The following is a 22,583-nucleotide window of genomic DNA, read 5'->3' on the forward strand; positions in this document are numbered from 1 at the left end:
CACTGCTCTGTGGCCAACACCGAATTGTGATCACTGTTGTTATCACTGTGAACAACACAAGCTGTCAGATGGTATCATGTCCAAAGCTATGTATTTCTATTTCTGTGACCAACTCAGAATCCTTTGCAGTTATTATCATGGTACTTCAGTGAAGACCAAGAAATGCATGAGAACCAAAACTCTCCGTACAAACTTTAGTTGCAAACATATTGACACAGCTGCTTCAACAATTTTATGGAAGTGCTCAACTTTTAGGTAGTTTTTCTAGAACTACGGTTCTAGACATTAGAATTGTGTGCTGCATTTTACATCTTCATTTTGTGCAACACAGGAATGAGAGAATACTTCAAAGTTTCTGAGAAACTATTATCTTCAAGACAAGATAAAATCTACAAAATTAAGCAAGATACCCTGTTAGCTTTGGTCTTACAGAAACAGGTGTAAGAGATAAAAATGTGATCTTTCTTCTGTATGAGTGTCCATCTCACAGTGCACTGTAGACTAGACTACAGTACTCTGGACTGTACTCTAGACTGCAAAAGTCCATGAAATTTTTAAAGGAGTCATGTAAGACTTGAAGAATTTCACTCTGTGAGTCTATAGTGTTGACCACAAAGAAACTCCACCACAATCTAACAGATGCCAGCCACAAGACAAACAGGAGCCCATGTTTTTTTGATAAAAGTGTCTAAGAGGATCAGACTTTCAACCAACATGTAAGCTCCACAGTAAGGCATCTGGATCAAATCTGGAAGAAATGCCATATAACAGTGATCAGGCATGAACCTAAAGTGGACTTACTCTTTATCTTCCAGCAGAGATGATACAAGGCAGCAGGAATTGATAAAGTCTTCAAGGGCAGAGCACCTGTCTGCCTCTCTGAAGGCAACAGTATTACCACAGCTTCACAGCTCATACACATGTCTATGAATGCAAAATACAGTCCCAGACTAGGTCCCTAAGCATATCCTGCCTCACTTTCTAGACAGAACAAGCAGGCTTGCTAAACTGCAAATGAAATCCATATATATGCAATATTAGTTGTTCAAACACAGTTAAGGGGACAAGAAAACCAGACCTATTCATGAGCAAGTTGTCTTTTAAAGAAAATAATTTGTGAATTTTATGAAGATATGATTATTTTAGTAAGAGAACAGTGCAGCAGTTTTGAAGCCAAGAAAACAAATGTTTTCCAAATTTAAGACATTTGAGCTGCTTTCTGAAATTAAGGAGTCTATATTCCCTGGGTTTCAGTTTAGCTAACAATGCCACAAGCACAACTGAAAACTGCAAGATTATTCCATCATGTGAAAATTAGGCATTAATCTTCCACATGTACAATGGAAATTGTACTGAAGATAGTGGCAGTTAAAAGAATGCAGTTAGTTTTTTTGTTGGTGTGTGTTTTTTTTTTTTTTTTTTTTGGAGACTACAGCCACATTTTCACCTATATTCAAGTTTCAGAAAAGTAGGTCTAGAAAATGTTTACCATACCATGGTATCTCTTATTTTTTAAGTGCTAGCTACAATTTTTTCTTGTATTTTTTCAAAAGCTGCAAAATCTACGTTGTGCAAGCTGAAAGCACGTACTCTTTAAAGTACTTGACCAGGAGCATCTCCAGTAATTAAATTTCATCCCATTTTATCCTCTTCCCTAACATTTAGAGTATTTTTAGCTTATTTTTTCCAACTACACATGCTTAACATTAGATTACAAAAAATGCTATCATTATATGATAAATGTTACCTCTGCTGCCTTTAAATATGCAGAAGGACCTAAACTAAATTAAACAGCTATCTGGAGCGGCTGACTGGAATTCAGTTACGTTGCTTTGCTGAGGTCAGAGTCTCCTGCCTATTGCACAACCACAATTAACTTATGCGGTAGTTCTGTAATTTGTATTGACATACATCTGCATTAGTCAAAAGCACATAAGAGTTAACACAGACTAAAATATCTAGGCACAATGACTCATTCCTGACAGATTCTCTGGTTAGCAAGTGAAGATAAAGTGACGTTCAAGACCCACTTATCAGATGCTGTTGCCAGTGGGATTCTCACAAGAAGAGAGACTCTTGTTCAGTACCCTTTAGAACCTTCAATATTACCAACATTTAATTTATTTACCCTGAGTAAAACAACAAAACAGCAATCAGCTATTTTAATTCTTCATGTAACACTTGAAATGGTTTTACACCAATACAGAAAGCAGACTTCACTTCAGCTACTAATGTTGCCCCAGCAGAAAGTTCTGCCCATGAAGTGCATGCTTGGAGATGACTATCAAGGACCTTCATGGATCAGTTTTCTCCCTTATTCACAAGAAAATCCCTAGCCAAAAACTAATAAAATAATCAGGACTTGGACTTCAAACTGCTCACATGAAATTAGTGAGTGAACTCCACGGTGCCTCCTTCACCTCAAGTTTTCCAGAGGAAAAAACAAGGAAGGCCTTCAAGTTCAACTCCACTCAATCCTAAAGTGTGCAGACAGCTTCAAGGAAACGGGGCACTTTCACCTCTAGTGGGAAATGTCTCTGTTCAGGGCAGGGAGGTTGGAATCAGATGCTTATTAAGGTACTATCCAAATGAAACCATTCTGTGATTCTACCATAATACAAGTGCACTTCAGTGTTGCAGATCACAGAGTGAGTACTAAATAATAGGGTGTGAGATACCTTGGTTTAAATCCACTATATGCTAAAGAGTATCTGGGTCAAGATGACAGTGGCTAGTAATGACCTCTCTGAATTTTAACACATGGCACTGGCAACCCAGTGATCCTGGCAGGAGTAACACTGACTATCAGGACAGGACTTTGGTTTCTAACTGGGAACAGTTGCAGAGATCACACTTCACACATGGCCCCCCTGGATGCACTTTGGGGTAAACAAGTTGATCTGTCCCAGAGGGCAGAGATCAACTTCTTGTTGAAGCTGTCGAGGATCTGTGGGCTATGGTTACTTCCTCCCTGTTGCTGGTCTTGCCCATCAGTAGTGACAGTGGCCATGAACTGAAATGCGATCTTTGGCATCAAGCTTGCAGGACGGTACCACTCTAAGCCAAGGACAGGACTGGATTGGCTCACGTGCGTGGCCACCAAACTCCACTGTTTGCAAACCAGCAGGCACAGAGTGGTGGACACACAAGCCATTACAGACCTTGGCGATACCACAAGTATAGAAGTGTATTTCAACTTCTGTGCTACCCTAAATTTATTATTTAAAGATACTCACCAAGTAACTAGCACTTGTGACAGTTCATTTAAGAAAGACGAAAGAAAATATTGCATTTTAACAGAGCAATTAAACCAATGGAAGTCTGAAATTCATGCCACATCTCTTCCTTCAAAACCTAGTAACAATCCCTGTTCTGAATTTAGAAGGAAAACAAAAATTTGCTTTTAGGAACTCTCTGAAGAAAACCTGAAAATGAGTAAGAACAGAACTGAAAGTCAAAAGCTTTCTCCTTAGCATCTCCAAACACAAGGTTAGCTTGCTCCAGGCTACTTAAATCAGAAGTATTGCTCCCAATGCAGTTACAAGGTCAGACACCGTATTTCTCAATCTCACTTATAATACTAAAACCTTTTGGAAGAAGACTGATGCAGAATTTTTGCTGGCAGCTGAAAATAACTATCTCCAATAATTTCAACTCTGGAGTTCTCCGCTACTGAGAATGTAATTTAAATTCACAATCCTTCTCAGGCATCACTTCATCCTATATAGAAAACACCTTGAAACAAGAGGTCTACAATTAAGGCCAGCTCTATTCCCAGGTAAGGAGTCTTTTGAAACTATGTAGCAGCAACAGTGTGCTTCTGGCATATAAAACATCAGACCCATCATGAAAGGATGGGGACAATTTGAACACTGATCATGAAGACCTTGAGGGTTAGTTCTATGAGCCTGCAGTAGCTGCTGAAGTCATTCCTAATACAGTAAGGAAGGCTAAATATGTGGGATATGCAAGACAGAGAAGTACTGCCTTTAAATAGCCATACCACTAACTGATGAAGTACGAGTTACATCCTCTTCCACTCCCAGGACAAGAGTGGAAAGGACAAGAGCAGGAAAACACCTCAGGAAGGGACCTTTTGTTTCAAAGCATTGAAGTCATTACCTACAGAGAAAACAGGCTTGTTTTCTCCACCAACCAGACTTCACCTGAAGACAGCAAGCTGTGACATCAGTCCCACCTGGTTTCTTTGGCATCCCCAAGAACATTCAGTAATCTTCACACTGAAGAGCAAAGATTGCTTTAAGGTATGGTCAGGCCAGATCAATCAAAAGCTGTGATTTCAGTATCCCTGACCATCATGCTGAAGGAGGGTGCTTCACAGATTTACCCATTCCACTACCTAACATCTCAAGAACAAGTCATCTGCTGTGGGAAGATCTGCTGGTTATTCAGAGCCATAGGGGAAACACAACATTCAGTCAGCTCAAGTCAGCCAGAGACTGTTCAGTAAGAAGGAAGCCAAAGAGCGTACATTGATTCAAGTGCGCATTCTACAGAAACTGTTCAAGTGCTGCAATTCAAAAGCAGTTTTACTTGTGAAGTAAGATAATCTGCACTCTTTCCAAGGTATAAGCTTCATTACCTGCATCCCTGAGAAGAAGCAGCTTTGCATCAACAAGCACTAAAGTCTAACTTCAACGAAATTGAATTAAAATTCAAGGAAATTTTGTATAAATATCTGCTTTTCCACATGTGAATCTTCTTTCCTAGTACTCTGAAGCCCAAGTTTAAATGTCCTGTTAGCATTTATAGCACCCAAACTAACCAAAATGAAATGCAAATAAATAAACTTAATTTTGAGGTATATAATTTTAGAAATTATCAATTTAAGTTCCTTCAGACCAGTAGCATCAGCATCGGTTCCTTCTGCCTTTATTCCATTACTTTGGAGAATTGCAGAATACCATGATCTGACAGTTTGCTGCTTGGAAAAATGAGAAGATAAAGAAAACCCCCAAAACAACATACCTGTTATTTTGTCCCTGACAAGCTTCCAGGATTCTATCTCCCCTATGCTGCCAAACAGACTCTTCAGTTCCTCTTGTGTCATGTTTTGTGGAAGGTAGTTGACTATTAAATTGGTCTTGCTGTCTTCTGTGTTCCCAGAATCAACTGGTGATGAGCAATTGTTTACGGTGGCTGAACCATGGGCTGTGTTATTACAAGTTGGTCCATTAGACAGCTGTGTTTCCATGGCAGCAATTACCTGCTAAAAAAAACCAGAAAACAAGAACCATTAAAATTCAAATTTCAGTATCTAGTAGGAGGGTCCAAACAAGAACCTAGAAGACCTGTCACTATGCAGAAATGGTACTGTCAAGGTCATATAATGCCTCTGCATGCAGGAAAAACCCCAAACAAACACCAGTACAGAAAAAGGCATTAAACCTTTAGTCAAGACAATACTTTAACATCTTGCAAGCAAATAAACTGTATCTTCTACAAGCTCAATAAATTAAATTAGCACTCAGAGCTTAGTTTCCACCCTCATTCCCTCCATTCAGGTGAATCACAGCCTCTCTGTTATAGAAGGTATCAAACAAAACTGGCCTCAGAGTAATCATTGCAAGAGCAGCCATTTCGATCAGCTTACGAATGCTTACTGAAATAACATCAAATGCAGCTTTAAAGGAAGTAGCATTTGAATATTTGCAAAAAGAGATGGGCATTAACTGTATCCAAAGAACACTTCTCATGAAAAATAGCGGAGATCAAGATTAGTACTTTAAATTAGAGCATATAAGAATGTCCTGGAATGGAAAATATACTCTTCCTTGACAACATCCAACGTCTGTCACCACAGGATGGAATCAGGTTTCTAAATGCTTTTATTTGACAAAACTGACAATTCCTTGTTCTTATGTCTTCCCTCACCTGAACTTTGAGAACAGTTAAATCTGAATCTTGAACCTAGTTTGCTTATAGACCACTCTAGAACTACTGTGCCTAGAAAACCACAGAAGAGATTCCCCTAGAACCTGTGCTAAGGCAGATGGAGAACAAGAAGTGATCTGAGACAGCTAACATGGCTTCACCAAGGGCAAGTCCTGTCTGACCAACCAAGTGGCCCTTCTGTAATGAAGTGACTATCAGTGGACAACAGAACGGCTACAGATGATATCTATAGATGGCATCTATCTAGACTTACGTAAAGCCTTTGACACGATCCCCTATATCTTTATCTCGAAATTAGAGAGTATTTATGGGTGGATTAATAGATGGATAAGAAAGTGATTGGAGAGCTGCATCCAGAGGTGGCGGTCAATAGCTCAGAGTCCCAACAGACAAGTGGTAACAATCAGTGGGGCCATACTGGGACTGGCGCTATTCAGTGTCTTCACTAGTAACACAGACAAATGGATTGAGTGCATCCTCCCTAAGTTTGCAGATGACCCCATGCTGAGCAGCACTGCAGATGCTCCTGAAGTTCAGGATGTCATCCAGAGGGACCTGACAGGCTCAAAAAGTGTGACCATGGGAAGCTCATGAGGTTTAACAAGACCATGTTCAAGGTGCTACCCGTGGGTCAGGACCCTCCCAGCATTGGCACAGGCCCGGGAATGAACAAATCAAGATCAGCCGTGTGAGGACTTGGGGCTGCTGGTGGGTGAGAGGCTGGACATGACCCAGCCATGAGCACTCACATCCCAGAAAGCCAAACCTGGCCTGGGCTGCACCTAGGGAGGGAAGGGGATTCTGCTCCATCTGGAACCCTGCATGCAGCTCTGGAGACCCAGCAGTGTAAGGACATGGACCTGTCAAACTAAATACAGAGGAGGGCCTGGATTAGAGGAATGGAGCATGTCTCCTGTGACAAAATGCTGAGAGTATCAGGTTTATTCAGCCTAGAAAACAGATGACTTTGGGGTGGCCTAATTGTGGCCTTTTAGTACCCAAGGGGAGTTTACAAGAAAGATGGAAAGAGATATTTTTGAAGAGCATGTAGTGACAGGACAAAGTGGAACGTCTTCAAACTGAGAGTAGGTATAGATTATATATTAGAAAGAAATTCTTTACTGTCAGGGTGGTAAGGGATTTGCCCAGGGAGGTTGTGGATGCTCCATCCCTTGAAATGTTCAAGGTCAGGTGGGATAGAGTTTTGAGCAAGCTGATCTAGCAGAAGGTGTCCCTGTTCGTGGCAAACAGAAACACACAATCTCCAAGGTACTTTCAACTCAAACCAGACTGATTCTACTGTGTCTCACCCCAAAGTAACTGACTGTATGACTGCAAGATGAAATAGAAATAATTAGAGTCATATGCTTGCACACAAGCACTTGTCCACAAGCTGCAACATCTACAAAAGGCTCTCCGCCACCTCAGTCAGTGACTGAATGGCAACAGCTAGTAAATACAGTGGATTTTTAATGGCATCTTAATACCTAAGTTTCGGGCAGCCTACCCTGTTTAAGACCAACTGTTGAGGACAACATGCAAGAGAAAATTATGTAAGTTAATTTTCCAGTAATATATATTTAAACACAAGAAGTTCACTAAAGAAATCCATCAATCATGAGGCTGAAATTTAGCCTCATAATTTAACAGCTAAGAGGAGTTCTCACAAAAAAGCCTCTTGTAAAATCACAGAGCAGCATCAGGACCTCCTAAAGGTCTGTCCTAACAGTCCTGTTTAAAGCACCACTTGCCATCAGTGTATATGCAAATAGCTGATGAGGTAAACTGTGTTCAGGGACTGTGTAACTGCATTTCCTAATAATACAAGAGGGGGTAAGTTGAATGTCTTACTAGAAGTCCAACTTAGACATCCCTGGGAACATACTTGTATGTTCTGCATATCGAAGTATTTTCCAAGAGGTTACTTCAGCACAATGCATGAAAAAGGGGATACATCTATTAAGAGTACTCATTAGAAAAAGAGTGATCTAGTTTTCCTGAAGGGCTGCAACTGGAACATTTTCTTCCCTTGTGACAAACTCCAAGGGGTAACCTGCTCCTGGCACTGAAGAAACAAGTCCACCAAAAAGATGATAATGTAGATTATCCCAATTAAGATAAATTACTTTTCAAAACACTAGAATACTTGTTTAAGGTAGTAGTCACAAATACTGTGCTCTGAGGCTTTGGAGGATTGCCTTTTCCCCCCCTTTTTGTGTTTTATTCTCAAATTTGAAACTTTCGTTGATCCAATTTAGCAGGATTTAGCAAGGACAACAAACAATTCTCTCAATTGCACATTTCTTTTCATGTTCAGGTCGCAAGAATGGGATCCTAAGCCAGCATTCAAGTGAACAGCTGCAGTAGCCTGTGTGTGCTGAAAATTACAGTATCTCTCAGCTATAGAACCATCTGCTCTAAATAAAGTGATACTAATATGTTTTACAAATAATGCATACCCCACCAATAGGCTAAAGAGAACCGTTCATAAAAGACAAAGAGCTAAATATTTTTCACTCAGAAAAACAGTTTGAAATAAATTCACAGTTTTTAAAAACATCTTAGAATAGACTGGCAATTATAATTTCATAATAGTAATCATAAAAACACAACTATACAGGTTTTCAAAGTTACTGCAATTAAGTATTCAGACCATACCAAAACCATTTTAGGACAATATTCCTCTTCAATTATCCACTGTGTATTTTCAATTAGTACTAAAGTATAATTGAGAATAGAAAAAAGGCAAGCCACTGCAGTGCAATTTCTACAGAAGATCACCATTTTACAGAAAAAATTGTCTTGGTACGCCAGTGTGCTCTAGGCTCTCAGAGAATAGGAACACAACCTACAACCTGTAATGAACCATATCTGAGTAAGCATTTCAAATGGAAGGTTAAAAGACTTTGGTATGGCCTCAGCACTATTAACATGTAAAAAAGTAGCCTACAGAATTTAAGAAAAGTCCCACAGACCCCAGTCCAAGGCTCTGCTGCCCACGAACCACTTCTAAGCAGAGAAGCCACATCACACAGTCTGACTGCCATGTTAGTTTGGAGTTGCCGTCTGCAATACGGACACAAAAAGTACTGTATGTTAGATTAGCAAGATAATGCAACAAATCAGTTTGTACAAATTTACAGTAATTGCATTTATATTCCCAGCACGTCCATGCAGTGTGGCTTAATTGGATTTGAGGCAATTCCAATCTAATCTTTACAAATTCATTGGTAAATTAAATTTTTTATGTGAAATAAGATGCTCATTTTTAAGAAGATTAAAAAGATAATGCGGTCTAGTTACTCCTGGATCTACCCTGGAAACTACCTCCAGTACCACACCATGCCTAAAAGAAACTATACAACAAAACAAATTTTTAAATGTTCAAGACTGAAGAGGAAAGAAAGGAAATGCAGTGAGTTGATTTTCCATCAGCATATATGATGATCATGCACAACTGAAAGACAGCTCCCTTTACATGTCATTCCCAGCCCACTGGAAGAAAAAAAATACACAAAGATGATGAAGTACTATGTTAGAATCCAACCAATTCTTAAAATCCTAGGTTTTAAAAATTAGTTCAATTAAAATCTTGTGCAGATGGTATTCACTAAGTTTCTCTGCAACAGCTGTTTAAAAGTACCACTGCACATACAAGCAGCAGTAGAGTCAAGGATTTATCAAGTGAAATAACTGGAACAAAACACGCAAGAACTTTTCATAAGAGTATTTTGGTAACCAAGAAGATTGTTCTCTGCTTTAACTAAAACATCACTGAAAATCCAGTTGGACTTACATTGATCAGTGCAAGGAGGATACCACAAAAGCTAATAGGCCATTTGCAGATGCTTACAGGTAGTCCAGATGTAAAATATAACCACAACAGGAACAAATAGAAAGGCTCCTGACCACTGCCACAGCTTGAGCCTGCTGTCAGTAAAGACATCCTTCTTGCCCATGGTTAGCATATGAGGTAAGTCTAAACTTGATAAAAAAAGACTTGGGTTTCAGAAGGCTATTGCATCCAGGATTTACAAAGATGTACTTCAAAACTTTTTCTGTTTTAAAATGTTACAAGCTACTTTTCATGTCAGTTTGCTACCAAAGTCCATTTGCTTAGCTGACTTCATCTCTGGTCTTTATTTCTAACTTAGATTAATAAAGATTTTCATTACCTTTTTATGCAAAATACTGAGGCTTTAGTATTAATTGCAAGTTGGCATGCCATTCTCCTCGGTCTCAACCCAAAATAACAGCAACAACTTCTCAAGCTCTCCATTGTTCACAGGCAAACGTATTTCATGAACTGTTTACTACACAAAATCCAGAGGTCTCAAGTGGCTTCTTAATAAGGCTTATTCTGGACCTAAAAGAAGACTGCTTTAAAACAGCAGTCCACAATACTCTTGTCCTACAGAGACTGTAGAGATGTGTGCAAGATGATGTATTTGGATCTCCAAGGCTCTCAGCAAAGCAGTGTGACTCCCACAGATTGTTTTCTGTGAACCACAGGCTGTAGATAAAAAACTTCTAAACAACAGCTTACTTGTTTGTACAAGACTTCAGTGCACTCACTAAAGACTTCACTATTCTCTCAAGTACTGCAGCACTTCTCAAAAAAAGCCAAGAGCACCTGTCAGTTGAAGTACTACCAGCTTGCAAAACACATTTTTCTTCACTGAAGCATTCTATACAGTATTTGCAATCAGTGTGCAAGTCAGTTCTCTGACTAAAAAAAACCCACTACGTCTCAAAAACGTATTTCGCTCAACCAGTTCTTTTACCATTTTTATTACTTTCAAGGCTGCACAGACTGCTCTCTTACATCTAGTTTGGAAAACATGCATTTTTACCATTTTATTTACACTTCTATCTGATATAAAAAAAGTATTAAATATGGCTAATTATGTTCTAGGAAAAGAAAAAAAAAGAGAAAGCTTTCTGAAATGAGTTTTCAGCTTTAACACTGTACTAAACCAGCACATTAACACAGAATTTGAGCTCTGAGTTTTCTTTCCCCCTCCCCCCCAAAAATTTTCAAAACACTGAACTACTGAAGAATCCCCAGTTAAAAAAGCTAATTCAGTTTTTGACTATTAGCCTCAGAGACAGTATTACACTTCAGGTTATTAAAATAGCTTAGCAGTTACTGCATTCAAAACCGATAAAACCATTATGTTCAGGAAACAGAGTCCTATACCTACTAAGGAAAAGTTTTAAAATACATTCAGCTTAAGAGGACAACAATAAAGTCAAGTTGACTGAGTAAATCTGCCCTCTTTATAATGCTGAAAGGAAGCAGAATTAAAGATACAGCTGCACAGTTCAGCAAACTGAATGGTTCTCTTTAACATGCAATGCATGGCGGCCATTTATCTTTCACTAAACTTACTTTTAGTCCACCAAGCACAGGTAAGATTTTAAACCCAAACACTCTTAAATACTGTTTGTGGCATTAATTGAATGGCAGTTTCTAATTAGCTGCAGTTCAAGCAAGTCATGAGTAAGGTTTGCCTAGCAGAGAAGCAAGTAGACTTTTTTGTTTTTCAAGAGAAAAAACATCAGAATTTCAAAAGCCATATGGTTTATGCAATTAGTTCTGGTTGCCATAGAACAGTTCCAATTATAACAGCAGATTTTTATTTGACAGGTTTAGAAAATATAGTGGAGCTAGCAAGATGAAGACTGGCTAAACAAGTCACAGTGGCCTACTAACTTCCCCTTCAACACAAGTATTTTGGTGTGCAGCATACTCAACTAATTATGCTCAGCTGAAAATGCAGGCTGAGGCTGGATCCTGGCAGTGCTAAGACAGAACCAAGGAGGTGACAAAACAGACAAAACATTACCACCTCACAAGCATATAAATGCGAGGCAGAAACATTTAGTGCATCAGACTTCTTGCTGAAGTCTTTCTACCGCCTGTTTCAATTCATACTTGTGCATCCTGGTATTGCTGGGCAGGAAATCATTTCACAAAGGTTTTATATACATCATTTAATTCAGTTTGTATACACCGCACTAAAAAAATCACTGCACAAATGCCTGCTGCAATTACATTATATACTTCTAAACAGTATTATCACATAAAGGTGATTACACTCTGAATTTAAGACAGCAGATACTAAACACATCTGGTTCCTTCAGTATGTTATCACTGTTCAGAGACAACCCAAGCTGGACCATGAGATGCCTCTAGCCTCAAAGGTCACAGCTGATACAATGCCCTTGAAAAAATCCTAAGAGATATAAATGTATTCCTGAAGATTCTCCTCAAGGCTTACATACCAGGAAACCTTCAGAGCACGCTTTAGTATTTAGTGCTTGCCCTTCCATCCTGTTTCCCAGTGCAATGGAAGCACACAATTACAACACATCACTATTTGGACAAGCAAATACTACAGATTTTTTTTTTTTTCATAATACCAAACTGCAGAACAAGAACCACCTCTGGCTGCATACATCATTCTTTATCTCTTCCAGACAGAAAGGTCTAAACCAGAACTTCGGCCTCCTCTTGTAATGAAGCTGTCCTCTTTCCAGAGGATTCATTTCATCTACTTTGACTCACAACAGTAATGAATGCACTTAAACATGGAAAAGCTGTTTCTTATCTGTGGGGACTACTGCTAAACACATTAAATTAAAAAAAATCATAATTATTTGATGGATCAGTGAAAGGTAAGTCTTGGCATAAGACAGATGCTGAATTCTGCTTTAAAAAGCAGAACTCAGCGAAACAATTTTTTTTTTAGGAATTAAAATTTTAAGTGCAGAGTTACTGATACTTTGAAGATGCAATCCTTCATGCTTCCTCTTCAGTGATTTTTTATCTTTACTGGAGTGTTAATTTGAAGGGCTCCTTTTTTTCAAATAGTCAAGTATCTTAAAAGAATACATAAAAGGACAGTCCTACTTTGTGCACACTCAAAATACCTCTATAGTAACAGATAACAGAGACTGTTCAATCTAGCATATGCAAAAACTATTACATAGTTTGCTTGAACATCCCAAAGTCCTTTTATGGGTACAGGCACACACAGACCAGAAAAATGCCTTAACAACCTTGCCCGTCAGAACAAAACACTACTCACTGTTTCAGTTTCCCTATAAGAAGGATAGCTGTCAAGGAAAGCTGAGGTCCACATATTGACAGCCTATCCTGCGCTTGGTGACTCTGCAGAAATGGACTAAACAACGGTTATTTCTTTGTCTCTGTTTTCACTTTTTCTTTATTGGTTTAAACCACCATTTCTCCATTAGCAGCTCTCCCCACCTGCATGCACATTCATTTGCAGCTCCCTCCATTACACTATTTAAGAATCTGAAGCATAATCTACATTGCTTGATGAGAACTTGTGCAGCTCAGGAGAACAAACCAGAAGAGTACCTCTTGATTTATTCTAAGTTATAAGGAAGAACTTTGATAAAATAGATTAAAGGCAAACTTCACAGAAAACGTGAAATTTTTCTGATAATGAGGTGGTCTCAAATCTTGAAATAACTTTAAGTTACTAACGTAAACATAGACAATTAAGACCAGAAAGTATGAGCCCTTTGCAACAACAAAAAGCAATTTCTAGCCTCTCAAAAGCGGCAGTTTAGAAGGGGAACCTTTTCACACTGACTCTTCAATGAATCACTAAAGAAGTAATACCACTCAACATTTCTGTATCTTGGCCTCAAAGTTGAATTAAGACAAGAAAATGAAGAAGGTTATGGAACAGAAAGTCATATGAATTTTAGAGGAAAAGATCGTAATTCACCCTTGTGACTGCTGCTGCAAAGGAAATCTTCAGAAGCTTTCAGCAGGAATGGAGAGGCAGGCGAAGCAGACTGGCCTATTCCAGGTAAGCAGTGAGAAGACAACTGAAAAACTCCAGACAGCTGAACAAGAAACACCTATTGGAAGCATTGAAGTGCTTAATAGTGCTGGTGACCACACTAAAAGGACAGAAGCAAGAAACTGCAAATTATCTAATGAATGTAAGTATTTGTAGGAACACTAAAAATGTATACATAGATTAAAAGAAAAAAGTCTTCATTCAGTATTAAGTACTTTTGGAAACTCTTAACATTCCTGCAAAATACTTAAGAGTATCCTAATACTAAACAATGCCCTACTAAAGCTACTATGCATTAGGAATGCAGCCAACAATCACTTGCAAGGGGTTTCTGAAAAAAAAATCCATCTACAACAAGGCAAGGACAATGCTTGGCAATGAGCTAATCCAGAGAAAATAAAATACCTCTTCTGACTGAAACTATTGATTATCCTATCAGTTGGGGTAAAGGGAGGGAAACATACAGGATAACTTAAATCATCCTTGAAACCATATTAGAAAGATCAACTCTAACAGTCTTCTGTAAAAACATGCATATGCATTTCCATTCCATTAAGGGACCAGTTCAAGTGAGACTCCAATAAACAATAACCATTTTTATATCCCTAATTATTCAGGTCAATTTAGACACACAACCACTTCTACCAACACAACTAATTGCCTGAGCACACAGCATCAACATACATTACTAATTAGCTCATATACAAGAAAAAAAAGTCAAAACTCAGCACAAAATTATACTCACTCTTTTCATTGCCCTCTTTCATATTAAAAAAACTTCAAAGCCAGCTAAGGGAAAACGATTACTTTGGTTATATTTGAAATTTTAACTAAATGTCAAGTTGGGACTGTTTGAACAGAGCCAATATAGATGTTCAGAAAGAGTTTCACCAAAACGATGACTGGATTACACAAACAGCTATTCAGATCTCAAATAAATAAGCTGTGAACAATTCTAACACTTAACCAATATTTTAAATAAGACTGATTTTTAACAGGAACCATTTTTCAACTGCACTCTACCAGCCACAAAATCTTGCCAACTGTGTTTATTGCTCTAATCTGCTCTCCAAGTCTCCTGTGTTAGCTCTCCCAGCCTTCTAGAGAAATGCTCTCCAAGGCAATGCGGGTCTGTGAAAATGTCAATGTATTTTTCAAGAGGTAACTGCATCTTATTGCAGACATTTCCCTTCAGCCTTAGACATCTGCAGTCCTCTCAAGCCTACTAACACAAGAAAATAGAAGATTCAGTGGGGTGAAAGGAGACAACTTCATGACTCTTCAAATACAGCAACTAGATAGGTTGAAGGATTTCAAAGTCAACATCCACTTGAACTGGCTAGGATGTCTACCTCAATTTTTCTGCATTTACCTCAGTATTTCAGTTGGGTCACGTAAAACTTTCCCTCCTTTCATACTGCAGTTATATCTTTCTTCCCCACCGACAATTTCAAAAGCTGATGTCTACCAATGGAGAGGAAACGAAAGAAAAAAACTAAGTCAGTCTGACTGAAGAGGTATACAAATCCAAAAAAACGCAAGTAAGAAAAATAGGCTCTTCCTAATCAAGAAAGCACGTGCCAACATCAAGGTCACGCACTACTCCATTAACTCTCCAGTGCATCTTCCTGAAGGACAACACTGTTTTGTCCCTCACGCATATAAGTTTCTTCACTGCAAAACAAGCAGTGCTCAATGGTGGATGACAAGATTTATCTTCCAGTATAAGGAAGACAAATTTTGAGGAACAGTTCACTTGTGCTGGCTTTTCATGGCAGTACTTCTTGCTCAGAGCTCACTGGTAAACTGGAGAGATGGTTAGGCCCAAAATGCACCCCCATCACAGACATTCCATCAGAGGGTGCACCTCAGCAGACCCACAAGGCATGAACCGGGTAACTTCAACACAACCCTACCCTTCAAACTGCAGGATGAATCCCCTCCATTTGCTCCCTTCAGGAGAGTTTTTGTTCTCTCATAGGAAACTTTCAGCTCAAATGCCAATTGGACAAGAGAAAACTTAAATATCCCTACCCCTTAAATCCTGATGTATACTGCTAGTTAGCTCAAAAAATTACATCCTCAACACCATACAAAGAGGGGAGAAAAATGCAGCAGCTGAAAGTTGGAAACCAGTAATCACCATGCCTCTCCCTTCCTCTATATCCATCTTTACAAGTACTATCAAAGTAGTATCAGGCTGGACAGCAACACAATGCCTACACACTCAAGATGTCTCCACTATCCCAGATCATCAGTGGCCTGACAGACTGACACATCACAGCATCCTTCTTTCAGCTCCAAAAGTCATGACAAGCAAAGCTTACGTACAACACAAAAAGTATTCAAAACAAACTGAAACATGCACCACTACGCACACACAGAATCAAGTCACTTTTGCACAGGAAACCTTTGGAAACCAATGGAAATTCTTCCACTGAGGAAACCTTCTGGGCAAGAAGAGATCTCCATTAGGACAACAGCTCAACTAGCAACACAGGGTGAGAGGTACTGGGATTTGCCAGGTACTCTGTCCTCCAGCAGATATGACAGCTACCTGAACAGCCTTGGACATGATGCCCAAAATTGCTTAAATGTGCTAGGATGACATCTTAGAGGTTAAGTATTATTCAGACAATAAATACTTGCTTTCATTCTTTGGCGAAGGGCCTCTAAGTAGCATGGAACACAAAGAACAGGGACTTGTGGCAACAACTGACTTGACCTTTTTTTTGGTGCCTTTTTTTTTTTTTTTTTTTTTTTTTTTTTTTCCCACAGCTGGGTGTGAGGGGTTGGAAGAACAGAAGGAAATACTGTTCAATCTGAAACACTTCGTCAGCATACTCCGCCCTCTTCAGTGAAGAGAAGATGAAATTTCACCTGTAGTTACAAGACTTCTATTTCATGACTTCTTTAAAAAGAATTTCAAATCACAGGAGTGAAAACAACAAGCAATTCTTAACAACTCATAGTGAATTAATACAAGAACACATGGCCAAGGCCAGTTCACTCTCAAAATCTACTATGGATAAAGACTATACAATCTCCAAGAAGTGTTCTTAATTGTCTCAAGGTAATAATCACATCCTTTTAGTAAAAAACCAAGCTTAACTGGAGCTATGATTTCTCCCATTCTGCCCCACCTGGAGTAGGTAGTCACTGGAATAGGTTCCATGAAAGCAGTACAAAGGCTTCCTACAGCAGACGAACAGAAATTTTATTTCTTAACCATGACACACCCTGAGTAATGAATAATGCAACACAGATATAACATGAAAGACCCATATGCTGTGCTGTCTTGCGTGCAGAAATCTTTATTTCTATAATCTAACTAAAAATGCAGAGCAAAGAATATTTAAAAGATTTGATAGTTTAAAATAATATTGCTCTTGGTTTCAGTCACTACAGAAACCTTGCCCAGGTCTTAAGATTTCTGACCTCTGGGGATGGAATTCTTGCGCAAACATGAATTCAAGAACAGAGAAGCCAAAATGTCAGAACCCCTCACAAAAACTGTCAATAATTTATTATATAATCATTAATACTGGTAATCAGATTTTCCTATTATTCTCTCCATAAATACGAAGTTTCTGGGCCTACCTGTCTTCCACATGCTCTAGAGTTCTTTTTTCTACCCTTTTCTGCATGGCAAGTTCTATCTAGCTTGTCTCCCACTCCCAGTTTTCTCCAGTAGTCCAAGTACCATTAAACTATCTATCACTAAATTGCCTGAATATACCATTGCTCCTTACAAGGGCAAACCCACATATTTTCATTTGACTCTCATGCTTTATTCTTTAAAGTATTATTCTATGCTATGTCTTATACCCAAACCTATTAAAACAACAACTCAATATAACTATATAGTTGACATTTCTATCATCTGTGTCTTAACATTGTAAATATATATACATACACATATTACTGAAATCTAAATTTTTAACAACAAAATCTAGATTAGGCAATTTTCTTTCAAATTAGTTTCAAAAAGATGATTTCACTTAGATATTTATCACTGCACCAAAAGATAAAACCAAACTGAGCTAATACCCCACTTGACCGTAAAAATAGTTATTTGCTCAATTCAACAGCAAGAGAAACATAGCCACAGAAGAAGCAACAAAGCTACCAAATACTTGAAATCTTTGACAATTTATTTTATTCCCGTGTACATCCTCAAATTTCAATATCAAAGGAAAATCAAGAGAACTGTTTGTGAAAGAGATGGTAAGAAGATAGCATGACAACATAAACAAAGCCAGACCAACAGCATCCAGCTAAGAATAAACTTAAACTTTTCTGCCCTCTGTCAATGCATATCAAGTTCTAGAAATGTGCCTATGCCCCAAAAAATCTTGTTGTAATACACACTGGAGTACAAACAACAAGCTTGGAAAGGGACACATACACAGCAGTAAACCAAAAAATTACTTTGAGAACATCAACAGGTGAAAAATATGATACTGATATTTGACTTAGAATACACATGCTTTCTATATGGGCTAACCCGCATATTTTTACTATCATTTCACTACAGAAATGCACTAACTCGGAGGCACCACAGAAGAGCTTCTGCTTTCAAACAGGACACAAGTGTGGGATCAGAAAGGATCTAGCATCCTTTGTAAGAGACCTGTCAAATCATGTTATTTGTTATGGCACTCAAAGGCTGGCTTCCCAAGTCTTGAAGAGTACCTCAAAATAAACTAGATGGATTTTACACTGCAACACACACCCTAATATGGAGAGAAGAACCCAAGTTTGGACATTCTAGCTTTTGCTTCATAACAAAGCTGACTTCCAAAACAGGGAAGTTTCACTTCCATGGCCCGAACATTATGCTTGGGCAGAGAACTGGCTGTCTTGTGCACAGGAATCAGTAAGTTAACAAAGACTGTTTCAGAAATAGTATGCATCTTCCCTCCAGGCACTTTATCTTGCAAAAAAGATTACACTGGTTTATACTGCATCACTTAAACTACAGAGTACTTACATCTATACTTTACCAGGAAAGTCAAGAATGTGTTTTACTACAGCAGGAAAAAACAAACAAACATACATCAAAAATAAGCCTTGATGACATGCTGACAAAGTGACAAGGCATCAGTGCTTTGGAGGAATTTGATCAAAGTGTCACTATTAAAAACCTTGCTGGTATCAGGCATGGAGAATTACTGTGCTACGTCATATATTCCCATAAAATATACACGGGAGTCCAAAGCAGTTAAAAAGATAAACAAAACACTGTTTACGTCGTTCGGTTTTGTTTGCAGGAGTCGAACTTCCTTAGATGCCATTGTCAAAAAAGTGCCATCTGGATTGCCCTGGAACAGATTCTTCACACTATAATAAGAGCAGATGACTTCGAAGAAGTCTGTGCCATTAGATGTCAGCACATTCTAGCTCTAAAACAAAGCATATCAGGAAGAAAAATATTGAGTTTACACTATTCAATTGGACAGACTTAATTTAAGCTTTCCCCCTTCCCCCCCCCCCAGTTTAGGTGTAGGTATTTAAAAGAACAGCATAACTAAGAACATAAAACCTAGGCATAAGAATCACTCAGTTCTGGAAATGAAGTTGTATTCAGGATAAGCAAAATTTGAAAGGAGTTAGTTCACATGAAGTGCTATACTGTCTCACAGCTATAAAGCCAGGACTTTTCCTTCTTCACGCTGCAGAAAAGTACTTTCCACCGATTTCCTAAATAAAGACCAGCAACTCTAAGTCCAGCAAACCTGGTATTAACAACTCAAAGATCAACACTGTTTCATTGTCCTATTATACAGATAGAACATTAAAGTAGATATGATCATTGGGCTATTTTATAACCAACAAATCAAACAGGATTTTCTACTTAATTAACTCTGCAGACATTTTATACTATTCTATATTAAATGCACCTTTCAGCCAATGTTCAACCTTTAGCTTTCAAAAGTTTATTCTTTGCTTTGACTTTGGGCGAAATACTAGAAGAGTAAGTCCCTAGAAGCACCAATAGAGAAAAAAGGAATTTAAGCTTTCCTTACTGCACAAACATTGAACAAAATGCACAGTCACATGTAACCAGCAAATCAGTTCTGCTCTGCTGTTTCATAGATAAAAGACGCTCAAGTGCTCAGATTTTGCTGAATCACAGCTCTTACTCTATGAAGTCAGAGCACATCAGGACTAGTTCCCTAAGGCTAACTACAGCTGCACCTGCAGTAAATTATTTCATTTTTTCGTGAAGAAGTTGCAGCCCACAACTTGGACATGTGCACTTTCACTCACTTAAGAACAGGATGGCCACACCCAGAGAATGATGGTGAATGGTGCTACATCCAGTTGACAATCAGTCACCACTGGGGTTCCCCACAGCTCAGTATTGAGTCCAGCCCTGTTTAATACCTATATCCGTGATCTGGATGAATGGACAAAGCACCCTCAGTTAAGTTCTCAGGTGACACCAAGTGGGTGGGAGTGTTGATCTGCTGGAGGGCAGTAAGGCTTTGCAGATGGACATGGACAGGCTGGCATGGGCCAAGGCCAGTGTGTGCAGTGCACCAAGGTCAAGTGCCATGTCCTGCCTTGGGTCAGAGCAATCACATGCAGTGCTACAGGTTAGGGAAGACTGCTTGCAAAGTGGCCTAGTAAAAAAGGACCCAGGGGTGCTGACTGGCATCTGGCTGAACATGATCCTGGGCATGCCCAGGTAGCCAAGAAGGCTTTCTGGTCTGTATTAGAGACGGTACAGAACCTCAAGTCCTGTACCCAGTTCTGGGCCCCTCACTTCAAGAAAAACACAGAGATGCTGGAGCAAGTCCAGAGCATGGCAAAGGACCTGGTAAAGAGTCTGGACAGTAAGTTCTGTGATGAGCAGATGAAGGAGTTTGGGTTCAGTCTGGAAAAAAAGGAGCCTCAGGGGAGACCTTACCACTCTCCATAACTACCCACAAAGAGAGTGTAGCCAGGTGGAGGCCAGTTGTCTTCTTCCAGGCAACCAGCAAGAGGACAAGAGAAAATTGCCTTAAGTTGGGCCAGAAGGTTCAGGTTGAACATCAAGGAGGAATTGCTTCACTGAATGGATTGTTATACATTGGAATGGGGCGCCCAGTGAGGGTGTGGAGTTCATAATTGCTGCAAATACTCAAAAAAAAGACTGGACTTAGTGCTACAGTTTAGTGGACATGGTCATGTCTTGTCAAAGGCTGGACTCAGTAACCTTGAAGGTCTTTTCCAACCTTAATGATTCTAAGAATTTGTAGAAAAAATACTAAAAGAACACTGGTTTTAATCTTGTGACTGCTGAAGTTCATTTAACCAAACCAAAGCTCTGTAGCCTGATGTTGAAAAGACTTCTAAGAAATCAGTGCATGGAAAGGCTGAAAAAGTTAAAGTCAAAGTTACAAAGTCTAATGGCACTTTATCTAATGTCTATGACATTGGAAGAGACAAGGACAAAGGGAGGGTTAACACTGGCATACCATACAAGTAAAGTAAGAGCAGCATTCTGACACTGAGGACCTGCCATCAAGCATCACTAGACTATGAAAAGAGTTTTTAATATCGTAATTCCTTCCCATTTTAAAAAAATAGACTGTTGGGAACTTATCTCCCAAATTTACTGCAGACTCAAAGAAGAAAAATACCAGATACTACATATGCTAATTATAACCATTGCTACAGAGGCCTGTACAAGTTTAGACTTTGCCTTCTTTACTGCACACCTTGAAAGGACATGCAACTACTCTGTAAGAATTATTCCATTTGTACACAACAGCTTACTGAAAAATGGACTCAACATAAGCAAGTATCAAATATTCTGTTATTTGTCTCAACTATGTCTAAACTCCCTACAGGACAAAGAAGAACTGATGAAGTAGGGTTTAGCATGCACATCTCCAAATAACGTCTACTGAACCCACAAAATCTCAGTAGGTCGCAAGAAGGTTAAACAACTGCAACAGAAAGGTTTGAAACAAATACAGCCAGGTATAAGTCTTAATTTGCTGAATTTTCACTGGTGTAACATCAGTTTATTTATTTAGTTTGTTTTTAACAGAGATCTAAAATGCACTCAAGTAGAGAGAAGAACACAGAATGCTGCTGTAACCATCCCTACTGAATTCAGAGACAGTAACTCCCCTTTCTTCAACATCTTTGGACAACAACAGCAGCTCTCATCTAAAGCCATATGAAAACTCCACTTAGCTAAGAAACAGCTAAAAATGCTTAGGCACAGAAAGTGTTTAAGCACAGAAAGGTTCTCAACTAACAGAGGTTGCCCTCACAATAAAGACATCCCATATGGCAACTATTTTTAGACTGTTAAGTATCAGAGGTTAGAGAAATCACATGGGTGCCTCCAAACTACCAGTTCCTCAGCTGATTTTTATCTCTTGCATAAAGAAAATGCAATTTGGGATAATTTTTAGGACTAACATCATTCAAACTCAAAAACTGTGACCCATTCAGAGTTTGTTTGGCTACCATAACTACCCATTCTTTCCAGTAAGGGCCTGAAAATAAAGCAAGCCTGTAACTTTTGACAAAAATACCTAGAACATTCAAAGCAGATTAGCTGAGTTTATTTAACCTGGTTCTAATTCACTGCAGCTGCAACTAATGAACCACAAAGAAAAGCTTATTACAGCAGTAAGTGAGAAAGCTCAGTGGCTGAACACTCTCCAGTTTTCCAGCATCCTTCAGTTGGCTGTGCTCAGAATCAGCTACCGAATGATCCCTGTACTGTAGCTAAGCATACAAAACCAACAGACACCACCAACTCCCCCTGCCTTTGTAATTTCTAGGATGCATTATCAAGAGGGTATCGGGCAGGGT

The 22,583-nt window shown here is 38.9% G+C and overlaps 1 protein-coding gene across 1 annotated transcript in view; it reads right to left on the bottom strand.

Annotated features, from left to right (window-relative positions):
* The window catches only part of ELAVL2 (ELAV like RNA binding protein 2), an 87,144-nt gene that overhangs the window by 38,897 nt on the left and 25,664 nt on the right, over positions 1-22,583 (bottom strand). Inside the window, 1 exon segment of the mRNA XM_066181455.1 lies at positions 4,990-5,230. Within this exon segment, the coding sequence (XP_066037552.1) occupies positions 4,990-5,230 (241 nt within the window).

This window comes from Chamaea fasciata, unplaced genomic scaffold (assembly GCF_029207755.1).
Source record: "Chamaea fasciata isolate MVZ Bird 193981 ecotype frontalis unplaced genomic scaffold, bChaFas1.0.hap1 SCAF_4, whole genome shotgun sequence".
Lineage (NCBI taxonomy): Eukaryota > Metazoa > Chordata > Aves > Passeriformes > Sylviidae > Chamaea > Chamaea fasciata.